Consider the following 12,357-nt stretch of genomic DNA (forward strand, 5'->3'; position numbering starts at 1 on the left):
TGGTGCTGAGGAATCGAACCCAGGGCCTCAGGCATGCAAGGCAAGCGCTCTACCACTGAGCCACCTTCCCAGCCCCATCATCTTTGGTTTTACACCTTAGAACTTCTCAGCTATCCTGACAATCTCTCCTCTGGGATTTACTCTCACCCTGGAAGCAAATAACCCACAGATGCCCTAAAAAGGAAAGTTCTAGTGCATTTCTGTAATGTAGAATCTCCCTCTCATCCCTTCACACATATAGATGAGAAAATGGTGAAATTTGTTCTGAAAATGGAATTTGAGTCACAATAGTCCCTTCTGGCCTGAGATGCCATGTAATTTACAGGTCTTTATGTACAGTTTGTGCTTTGAAGCACAAACATGGCTTAGGACCACAATGATCCTTGGGGAAAAAAATAAACCACAATCTGTTCTTATAGTCCCTAAGGGCTCACAAACCTCAAATAATTCTCACCATGGGAACAGCACAATGCCACGCGTAGGCACCCGAGGTGGTTACTTCCTAGACTCTTGGACAAGTGTCCAAACACAAGACTGTGGTCTTCTCTGCTCACCTGCCCACTTCAAGAGGTAATCATGGCAGACATTAGAAAACGTTCCTTTACTGATCCAATATTGTCCCTGGAAGCACACAGTATTGAAGACCTACTTTATTGGGAGATTAGCTCTAGACATTGGGAGGAAGTCCCAAAAGTTAGGGAACAAGGGACCTTCAGATCTAATAACCAGATGCCTTTTTTATCTTTAACAACCCAGATCAAGCAGAGAAGGAAAGCTGTAGGGCACAGGAGGAAAGATGAGACCAGAAGCTAGGTAGAAGGCAAGCTACCCTCTAGGAGCCATGTTGTCTGAGTCACTCAGACAGTGACAAGTGGAAGGCTCCCGGTTAAAGGGATTTGCTTTAACTGAGAGCAGTCTGACCACTGCAGCAAGGCATGTCCTTAGAATGACACCCAACAAAGACACCCAGTGCTATACGCAAACAAAAAGGCATTGGAAACAAGATCAACCTCAGCTCCAAAGATAGCTGGGATCAAGTTTGGAAGGTAAATGGTTGGCTGTGTCTCATTGAATAATCTGCCCAGGGCCCTCTGTGGCCCTCAGGGCCTGTCCATTTGGGAAGGGAGGAGCCCTGGATTTGTCCTGCAAGTCTGCTTGATTCTCTATCGGTATGTGCCTGTTCAGTTTTCACTTTCTCCTCATCTGGGCCCTGTCCTTCAAAAACCTGCATAATTAGGGGGGATAAGGGAAGGCCTTAGCTGTGAAAGTTTACTCCTCCTTCAGTGTTAGGAAAGACTAAATAGTTGCCCATCAATTTGACTTTTCTATCCTAAATTACAACTACAGGGTTACCACTTAAAGATTTGGAGTTTTTTGTATTTTCTCTCCCTTCTGTCTGTCTCTGGTTTATACTAAGAATGTTTTTCAGTTCAAGATTGTTTGGGACTTTCCTATTTTAGCCAATCCTAGCTGGAATGCTGCATTCTGTAATTGTGAGACCAAAGCAGGGGTAAATGTTTAAAAGGTCCTTTTAAAAATCACAGTGGCACGGAAGTCTGCATAAGACCTGCAGCTATGTGTGAACAGATTATCTTGATTTGTCTTTTTTTTTTTTGTCGATTGTGGATCTTGAACTCTGGGCCTGGGAGCTGTCCCTCAGCTCTTCAGCTCAAGGTGAGTGCTCTACTGCTTGAGCCACAATGCCACTTTCAGTTTTCTAGTGGTTTATTGGAGATAAGTCTCACAGACTTTTCTGCCCAGGCTGGCTTTAAACCATGATCCTCAGATCTCAGCTTCTTGAGTAGCTAGGATTACAGGCTTGATTTGTCTTATTTTACTACAAATATGGCTTGAATTTTTTTTTAAGTAGAAAGGTACCAGTAAGACAATGATAAGATAGAAAAATGGTTGAAAGAAAGACAGAATTTTTATGACAATATTTTTAGTGGAAATAAGATCTTGTCCTAAAGAGATGCTTCAAAAAAATGAAAGTAGCAAAGAATAAGACCAGGAGGCTAACAGTTTGTCACAGAAAAGATTGTTGGTGTAATATTTGTGCTGAGCTACAACTGACAGACTATGGTATAAGGAAAGAATGAGTATCAAGGTTATTTTTGGTAAGATAAAGGTGTTTTTTCCCCTAAGAGCAAAAGATTATTCAAGAATGGAAATCGGTAGGTAATGGAAAAACCAGACTACAAATATGTCTAGAATGATTGTGGCAAGATTCGTGATGAGATAGAATCAAGAGGAAACCCAATGTTATCTTGGTAAGTTTATGGAAAGCTCTAAGGCCAGAGCAGCAGGAAAGGAAGATGAAGAGATGCATACCAAATGTATAGCACCTTTCTGTGCTGGAAGCACATAAGACCTCAGAAGGCTAGAATTGCCTCTCCTCTGACAGAATGGCCAAGTGAATATCTCAGTCTCCTACTTATGGTCAGACCACATGGGCTCTAGTGAATGCCAAAGCAAAATGCACATTAATTCATGAAAATGCCCACAAACCTAGAGGACAACAGGCAACTGTAACTAAGGAAGGAGCTAGGACAGTGGAAATCACAGGAACAAAGAGGGGAAAGGGGAAGTGTTGTTTACAGACCTGTTCAGATATGGACTTCATGCGCTACCCAGCAGCATGTTTTGAATGATAGCACAATTTGTGCGGGTGCATTGTAGACCAGCTGCATTGTAGACCTGCCCACTGGACAGGCTCCATTTTGCTGCTGTTCAACCAGGACAGCAACCTATGGCTAGGGAAGTCTTAGAAGCCAGGGGAAGGCACCTTCACTGTTTGGTTAAGTGACTGTCAGTAAAACTCATGTCTAAAAATGTCAGTTTGCTTCTATATAATACTGCCAGTATCACAAGGTAAACTTTCAGCCTCTGTCACAAGATAAACTTCGTTAGCAACCAGCCCCCCTAGGTAAGGCTACCACCTGATTCTACTGTTCATCTTAGTCTTGGCCATCACCTGTAAGCAGCACCTATTCAATAAAAAAGTTGTTTCTGAAGAAGTGAATCACAGCCCTCCTCTCTTCTAAGAATATGTGCCCATACTCCTGGAGATGAAAATACATTATGCAGAGAGTTAGGAAAACTGGTAACGGTAGCCTGGATGGTAACCAAAAAAAAATTGTCTCAAGTTCAAGGCCAGACTTGAATTAATGAGCCCTTAGCTCAAAAACAAAACGCAAAAGGACAGGAGATGTAGCTCAGATAGCATAGCAATCACTTAGTGAGTATGAGACTCTGAGCTCAATCTTCTCCCCCCAATCACATCTTATCCCACTGACATAAACAGAATTCATGACTTACAGCAGGATGACTCATTAACTAACGACTTACAGCAAGATCATATTGACCCACAGTTCCTAAAGGTCACAGAAAACCCATGTCCCAAATCCATTTAACCACCCATGGCCACATATCCGCTTGCTCACTGTGTGGGAGGTATTAAAAGATGCACGATTCAGCCTTCAGGAATTAATGACACACAAAACAGTTGTTTAGGAATGAACACATTCATGTCCTAAGACCACAATACAAGATCAAGGTCTTGGGGAAGCCCTCTTGCTTGAGAATGTACTCTTGCTTCATTTTTCTTTTCAATGATAAGCCTTGTCCTGCTTAAGTCTCCTCTGTCTCCATGCTTGAATTTTTTATTTTTTTCTCTGAAAAGTCCAAGAACCTTCTGGCCCCTAACCCAATGATCTGGATCTGGTAATAACAACATAAAATCATTTAAGATCTTTCAGCAAAATCCAAGTTTGTGGCTTTCTTCATATATGACCTAAGGGTTAATTTGATAGGAGGAATTTTGACCCATTTTATGTTTTGGTGTTTGACATTATAGTAAGGTGAGCTCTAACATATTGTTAAAGTGATAAAAATTTTAATGTTAATTTTAGACAAGCAGCATTAACAAGCAATCGTATAGTGAGACTGTTAACAAAAGACTTTTTGTATAAGGGTATTAATAACAGAAACTATGTCAAGGCAAAGAAATTTTCTTTTTCGCCAAAGGAAAAAGCCAAATTAAAAAAATTGATTTCTCATATTCTAATAATTGGCAGGCAGGGGGTGGGGGTGGGAGGAAGACAGAGGTATCAGCAAAATGTCATAAAAATATCTATGAATGTTAGATCCACTGTGTATAATTAGCATTATCTCAGCAAAACTTAGCAATCAATCTTCTTTTACAACCAACTTGGCAACATTTCTCACTCAATAGCATTTCAGATTGTCTCTTTTTTCGGGAGTGATTATCCAAGCCAAAGTATTTTAGTTCTGAAAGACTTTTTTCTTCTGCTTCACTTTGTATGTTATGGATAATTCTCTTAAATTCTTCAAAGCTGAGATGTGAATCCTTTAATGCGGGTACATATTGTTGCTGTAGTTCTAATAATACTGGTGGACTCTCCGTAAGAGTTGCTTTTGGCTCCTGTGGCAAATTTGGTATGAATTCCAACATCAGATTTAAGAGATCAGTTTCTTTCTTGGTGTAGGATGGCATAGGTTCTGTCAAGTTAAAAAAAATGTGGAGAGAGGAAGAAAAACCATTCAAGTCAAGAAGCATCAGGAGAACTACAAGTGTTTGTAAAGACATAAAAGAAAGCATTATCTTCCTGGACAGAGTCAACTCTGTTTTAAGATCTAAGTAGTTTGATTACTTATAACTTGGAGCACTCCACTACTGGGATCTTAGTAAAGTTCTCTTTTCTTCCACCTAACCTCTGCCATCTGTCTTCATCACTGTTTTATCAAAACAATGGTTCACTCTTTGCCATTTTACTGAAGTTGCTGGTCACTGAAAGCACTCATTTTTTTTAACCTGAGTAATTGTCTTCATTGGTAATAAGGTTCCAAGTTATGATAGCAATTTTTAAAGATGAATTTTTTTATATTATAGAAAGTTATCAACTATTCCACAGAGGCAAATTACTGCCTTGAGGATACAGTTTAAAAGGCAGAACTTTCAACAGTTAAGATCAAACTGACAGGGGATTAAGTCTCAGACATTCCTTCAACCCTTATATCACGATCTTTCTCCCCCAGAGTATTTCCTCTGTCAACATTATCATATAGAGAGAAATAGATGGAAAGAATGCTAATAAAACATCATAGTCTCCCATATGAGCTTAGTACCTTCTGTGGTATCTTTGTACATGTTAGTATATCTTCTATTGCAGTGGACAAGCTAAGTGCTATGTTGGTCAAATTGTAAAGTAAAAACCTGGGTTGAGAACCTGATCCAACCTGCTGACATCTTCCTTCTTTTACACTCAATTGGTTGAGCATCTATTGAATTTTTCGATGTCCCTGGCACTGCCTGTTAAGGTATTTAAATTTAAAAAATGTTTTTTGCATTCAAAAAATTCTTCAGTTTTATGAGTCTTTCCCTAACACCATATGCTTTACAATTACACAATCTAAGAGTTTTAGCACACAAAGAAATCAGAAACCCTGATAAAGTTTCAATTATAGCAGAAGACTGGATCTATTCTCATTGTTCTTCACAGAGAGCAAAACTGCTCTGCTTTTATTAATGTGGCATTATTCCAAAATGATGAAATGTCATATATGCCAGAAGTTTTGACTTCCCACCTCCTCAGTAAAATATCCTATGTTGAATTCCTTTTATTCATTGCAAATGTCTATTTGCATTATTGATTGGGACTTTATTGAATGGGGCTTATTGCATGTTAAGGAAATTTGATAACTTTCTATATTCTTAAAGAAAAAGCCAAGACTCAGAGATAATATTCTAGTCTATCAGAATTCATGCAAACATACACCTCCCCTTTTTGGTTCTGGGAATTGAACTCAAGGCTTTGAGCATACTGGGTAAGTGTTCTACCACTTGTGTCCCAGTCTGAAACACAAACCTATTAATTGCTGTACTTTTTCTTAGTCAAATCTCACATCAAGGAAACCTCTTCTAGGCAAAAATACATCTCATTTTTTTTAAAGGATAGGGTGGAATTTGGGTACCCATTATGGGGTAAAATTGTTAGCTAATAACTTTATAATTAAAAACAAATAAAATCCATCAACAGTAGAAGTAGAAAAACTCATATGAATCATACATTCAGTAATTCCTACCTAGTGTATCCCTACCTAATAACTTTCTATTAATCCCTACCTAAGGCAGTATTTTTAATGGCTATTTCCAGTTAAATGTTGTACTGGGTAGCAATATAGAGAATTATTTTAGAAGACTTTAAAATCACAACAAATCTCTTCTAAGAAAATAGAACTTCCATCATATATAATGAATGTACACAGCAAATTATTTCCAGCCACAATTCGAAATGATCTAAATACCTAACAGAAAATGTTTTTTGTTTTAAAAAAAGAAAATGTTTTTTTTGTTGTTGTTGATTTGTTTTGTTTTGTTTGTTCAGCCATGGGGCTTGAACTCTGGGTCTGGGTGCTGTCCCTGAGCTCTTCAGCTCAAGGCAAGCACTCTACCACTTAACCCACAGTGCCACTTCCAGTTTTCTGGTGGTTACTGGAGATAAGAATCTCACAGACTTTCCTGCCTGGGCTGGCTTTGAACTGTGATCCTCAGATCTCAGCTTCCTGAGTAGCTAGGATTACAGGCGTAAGCAACCAGTGACTGGCCTAACAGAGAATGTGTAAAATACACAGTTGTGTGCTGTTCAAAGGTGGAGAGATGTTCCGAGGAAAGTATTGTTAGTTGATTTTGCTGCAGACAAGCTAGTGTGTATTTTCAGAGACCTTGGTGGTGCAGGTCAATCCCTGGTACAGGTCAAGCACTTGAAATGGCCTGTTGATGGTATGGGAAGGTGTGGTAAGCAAGAATGTCTGAGGCTACTGCCAGCATTACTCAGCATACTGGTTTACAGTAAAACATTTTAACAAGTAGAAGTACATGCTAAGATAACAATGAAGAACTGGCAGCATGGCTTGCGTAGATAGAGTGCCCAAAGCCCAGAATTAAGTCCACATTACAGCAAGAAAAAATAACCCCAATAAATTAAACAGCAAAATAAAATGAGAGTAAATACAGAAACTTGTAACAGTCATTATCTAGTATTATGTATGGCACAAAATTGTATGTGTTATATTTTTGTGGTGTGTGTGTGTGTGTGTGTGTGTGTGTGCGTGTGCGTGTGTGTATGCTGGTACTAGGGCTTGATCCTAGAGCCTTGCTCTCCTGCTTGGCTTTTTTCCACTCAAAGCTAGTGCCACTTGAGCCTCACATCCATTTCCAGTATGTGCTATACTTTTCTAGATATGACTGACGGCACAGTGGGTTTATTTCATAGTTTATTTCTGCAAACAGCAAACACCAAAGTTATTGTACTTGGCTGTGACTTGACTACAGCACTAATATAACTACATGATAAGAAGCTTTAAGTTCCAATACAGCCTCCTGAAATACCATTAGAAAAGCGGTCCATTGTTGATCTAAACATCACTAAGTGGCAGGGTCATATACGGCAGATTTAGTGCATGCACTCTATGCACACATTTGAATAGTCATTTTTGAGAATAAAGTTGTGAGAAATTGCTCAAGGTAAAATGTAAAGTGAAAATGCAGGCAGATATATATCTCCATGTATTAACATTTTCCCATGTTATTTAATATATTTCCATTTTCTTGTGTTACAAGTGCTATTTTTCTTACTGTGCTATATATATTAATATATATTTAATATGAGCACTAATACTAACATTCAGAAAAGTAAAAATAAAAAAGCAAATGCAATAAAAATCTAGTGTTTCCGAGCTTGAATTCTGAAATTCCTAGATTGCTGTATTCTATTAATGTTATACAGGAGTTATATAAAACCTAGGATTAAATAAATCTCTGACAATGTAGAAAATTAAATAACTTTACAATTGTACTTTAAATCCCACAAAAGAATGGGAAATGTATTTATTGTGCACAATGATTTTGCATGTGGATTAGTTGTGTCCAGCATGTTCATAGAGCCTATGAATCTTAGTTGTGGTTTAGCATGAATTACATATATGATAAGAAAGGTAAAGCATTTAATTATTTGTAATCGAGTTTGCTTTTTCTGAATTTAACATAACATCACATTAATAAGACTAGCCTGTAATTCTAACTTCCCAATGTTACTTATTTAGCTTGCAGTTTAGCCTTTAAAATGTCTTAATAACTAACGAAAGTATTTTCCAATAAAACATTCCACATCTGTCTAAGCTGTACTCAATTCAGAAGTGTTTCAAAAGTAGGCGCATGCAGCTTTTACAGCTTAGAAGTTTGTATCAGTAAAGTCATCAACCATGGATGATCTCAGAGCAAATGCTCCTCTCTCTGATAACCTTTGACCTTTGTCTTTAGTTATCCAGTCACTTTCGTTTCTCTTCCATGCCCCTCTCTCAGCTGAACTTCAATAGCCAATTAAGAAATGGGAGGTTAAGGTTTTTCCCATGATATTAGAGTATTAATTAATGATTGGTAGTGAGGCTTGAACTCAGGGCCTGGGCTCTGTCCTTGGGCTCTTTTGCTCAAAGCTAGTGGCTACTACTACTATTAGCTACCACTTCGAGCTACAGCTCCACTTCCGGTTTTTGAGTGGTTAATTGGAGATAAGAATCTCACAGGGACTTTCTCTGCCCCAGCTGGCTTTGAACTGCGATCCTCAGGCCTCAGCCTCTTCAGTAGTTAGGATTCCTGGCGTAAGCCTGGTGATACTTCATTTTTAAAAAATACCTCCATGACATAAGCCACAGCCCAGTTTTTTGTTTGTTTGTTTGTTCGTTCGTTTTTGACAAAGAAAAGTGGCAAAATGTACAATCCTGTCTTTCGTTTTAGGGCCTGGTCTGGGAGGGCCACAGAAAGGCTCCATCACCAGGTCCCCGCCTCACTTCCTGCAACATCGGGGTGGGGTCCCGGGGCCTAGTGACTACCATACCTACTACCTGGCCAGCTTTTCGTCTGGGTGTAGATTTGGGTTGTATCCCTTCCCCGATGGCCGAGCTAGCAGCCTAAGACCTGTGCCAAGAGTCACAGTGAGACCCAACCCAAGTCAGAAAGGAAAGCTTCAACCTTCCTAAGAGCCAGCTGCGGCTCGACGCTGCTAGCCAATGAGTTCTCGAGTTGGTCTGTGCCCCCTGAGGCGAGAGAGCTTTCCTATTGGTCAGGAGTCAGAAGCCAACCAATGGGAAGTGCGGGAAGGCCAGAGGTATAGAGGGAGGCTCTCACCTGCAAAGGGCCCTGACTCCAGATGGGGCTCCTCTTGGCTCAAAGACATTCTTCGAAGCGAGGTCCTCCCACAAGTGTCGATCACTGTGCGGGCAAATTCCCGGCCGCACACCTTAATAACTTCCTCCAGCCACAGGTCCCGCATCCAGGCTCTGGAAGGTTGGCTCAGCAGCAACCCCAGTCCCAGTAGGTAGAATAAAAACAAGCGTGACATCTTGAGATGGGTCTCTACTGCTCTGGGTTTTCCAACCTTCTGGGACTGGCCCTGCTCTGGCCTCCCAGCCTGGGTCTGCTTGTGACCCGGGCTTCGGGTTGCTTTTTCTACCAGTCCAACCTGGCTTTTAGATCCATGGGGCAGAAGGCTGATGTCAGCAAGGGTTCCAGCTCCACCCCCTTCCCACCCACCCCCGGGATATTTTCTTCCTCAGCCCTTGTTCACCTTACCCATCTTCCTCTCATTTCTACCCCCGCTTGTCCTTGGCCTTTTTACAGTTGTTTTATTCTTCTCTTACCCTCAAACCATTTGCATACTGATTCTCTGTGTGTCGGGCTTTTCCTTTATGACACAGCAAGTCATGGGGATAATATGAAATTACCTCAACAAAAATAAAGTTAAGATCATCTACCTTCCTACAATAGAAAAGTCGTCCTGCATGGACATTTGCCACATAACCTTCCAACTGAAACAATATTGCTCTTAGTTTAAACCGCATGGTGTGCTGTGGCTCAGCCACAAATATACAGAGGCATATATATATCTGAGATGGATAAATGAGTAAGTTATTGACAAGCTGAGAGTTGTAACCTGAATTCTGGTTATTAAAAAATCAAATTCCTTGTGAAGGGTAAACCAAAGGAGGAGGCTGCAATGCTTGGTAAGAAATGTACGCATTATCCTGCCCATGTAATTGTAACCCCTCTGTACAGTATGTTCACAAATAAAAAATAAATAAATAAATAATAAAAAAATCAAATTCCTAGAAAAAAAACCACAGTAATGTCTAGAACATACTTCTTCCCTGGACTTTCCTTCCACTGTGCTGGGAGACAACTTGATTATGAAAATTTTATTCAGACAGTTACCTGAATATTTTAACTTGAGATTATATTCTACATTTGAAGAGGGAGAGAAGGAAGGAAGGAGGGAGAGAGGGAGGGAGAGGGAGGGAAAGAAGCAATGGGACTCTACAATTCCAGAAAGAATAGTTTGTAGTAGAAAAAAGGTTAATCTTCTTACTGTAGTCATATTTGCTACATTTGGCAAGACATATATATATATATATATGGGGGGGGTCTGGTCATGGGGCCTGAACTCTGGGCCTGGGCGCTGTCCCTCAGCTCTTCAGCTCAAGGCTAGCGCTCTACCACTTGAGCCACAGCGCCACTTCCGGCTTTTTTCTTTTTGCTTATGTGGTGCTGAGGAATCGAACCCAGGGCTTCATGCATGCAAGGCAAGTGCTCTACCACTGAGCCACCTTCCCAGTCCCCGGCAAGACATATATATTTTTTTTAACACTTTTCCAATCTAACTGTAAAAATGACAAATGTCTAAAGTAATATGCTCAATAATATCTTTCATATGTACTGGAAAACTTTTTTTTCTGGTCCTGGGGCTTGAACTCAGGGCCTGGACAGTGTCCCTGAGTTTCCCTTTGCTCAAGGTTAGCACTCTACCCCTTGAGCCATAGCACCACTTGAGGCTTTTTTTTTTTTTGACTAGTTTGTTGGAGATGAGAGTCTCACAGACTTTCCTGCCTGGGCTGGCTTCAAACTATAATCCTAAAATCTCAGCCTCCTGAGTAGCTAGGATTACAGGTGTGAGCCACAGCACCTGGCTGAAAAACTGGAAACTTTTTATTGCAAATAGGTTCATCTGTTTCAATACTTTGTGTTCATAATCGTCTCCAATGAGATCAGCTAAAAGAACAGCCATGATATAAGGTAATCGCAATTCTAGATTGCTGCTAAGTTCAGCAGGCCCTGTCAGCAAAAGTCAAATGCTAAACATTGTATATTCCTTCAAAAATATCTCTTGTATGATCCCCAGTTTCTCACTACATCATTGAAAAAACTGCTATTGGAACATCACATATCCCCCAGATTGAACCTTGTTTCTACACCTAATATTGGGAAATTCTTTTTTTTGGTCTGTCTTGGGTCTTGAACTCTGGGCCTGAGAACTGTCCCTCAGCTCTTCAGCTCAAGGCTAGCACTACCATTTGAGCCATAGTACCACTTCTGGTTTTCTGGTGGTTTATTGGAGATAAGAGTCTCTCGGACTTTTCCTGCCTGGGCTGGCTTTGAACCTCGATCCTCAGATCTCAACCTCCTGAGTAGCTAGGATGACAGGTGTGAGCCACGGGCACCTGGCAATATTGGGAAATTCTATAGTAACTAGGTAGCTGTCTCATTCCAAACAACAACAACAAACAACAACAACAAAAAAAAACAAGGAAGATAATCTCCCTTAAATGGAATGCTAGGCACATACGATGACTCCAATTTTGTTGCATAATTGCTACAAATCCTTCTGAAGTCCCACCAAATGAGAAGAGCAGTATTACTGGTCTCTTTGTTCTTGGGAGTTACCATATTTGGCACCACTGTTACAGTACTAAACATGACTGGCTTAACCCAGCCATCAAAGGTCATTTACTATCAATCATCAAGTGGCCATGACACTATTCTCAAAACTGTACAAAGCCTCCCATACTCTTAACTAATAGCCAAGACTCTAACCTCCTAAGTTCATTAACTCTTCAAGAGGGAATGTGCTGTTTGCCAGGAACTACTTTTTGTGTATTGATCAACAACATATGAAGATTAAAAACTCCACATTGATGAAAAATCCCATATTTTATAATGTTACACATAATTGAACATATCAAGAATCTTGGACACTAGACTTTTTTTTCCCATTTGGCTGTCCCCTAACAAATGAAACTAATAGTTCTCCACATGACTTAAACCCTAATGATCATCATTATTGCGTCTCTCTTTTTGTCAAATCATATTTCACTTCCTGGTAAGCCAGTTTCTACTACTTCCTGTCTATATTGGTGATCAAAGTAGCAGTATCAGATGTCAAGTTTTAGGAGTAAGGCCTGAAACTGATGTCCAATGTTCTGTCCTGCCAGGACACCAGGTTAAAA

General features: G+C 40.0%; 1 protein-coding gene across 1 annotated transcript; it reads right to left on the minus strand.

Annotated features, from left to right (window-relative positions):
* Window positions 1-4,171: 4,171 nt before the first annotated feature.
* On the minus strand, window positions 4,172-9,419 carry Rln2 (relaxin 2). Its single transcript, XM_013018439.1, has 2 exons — window positions 9,206-9,419; window positions 4,172-4,521 (listed from the first exon to the last, which is right to left on the minus strand). The coding sequence occupies exons 1-2, from the start codon at window positions 9,417-9,419 to the stop codon at window positions 4,172-4,174; spliced, it is 564 nt and encodes a 187-aa protein (XP_012873893.1).
* Window positions 9,420-12,357: the final 2,938 nt, after the last annotated feature.

The sequence above is a fragment of the Dipodomys ordii genome, unplaced genomic scaffold (assembly GCF_000151885.1).
Source record: "Dipodomys ordii isolate 6190 unplaced genomic scaffold, Dord_2.0 Scaffold40, whole genome shotgun sequence".
NCBI classification, from domain to species: domain Eukaryota; kingdom Metazoa; phylum Chordata; class Mammalia; order Rodentia; family Heteromyidae; genus Dipodomys; species Dipodomys ordii.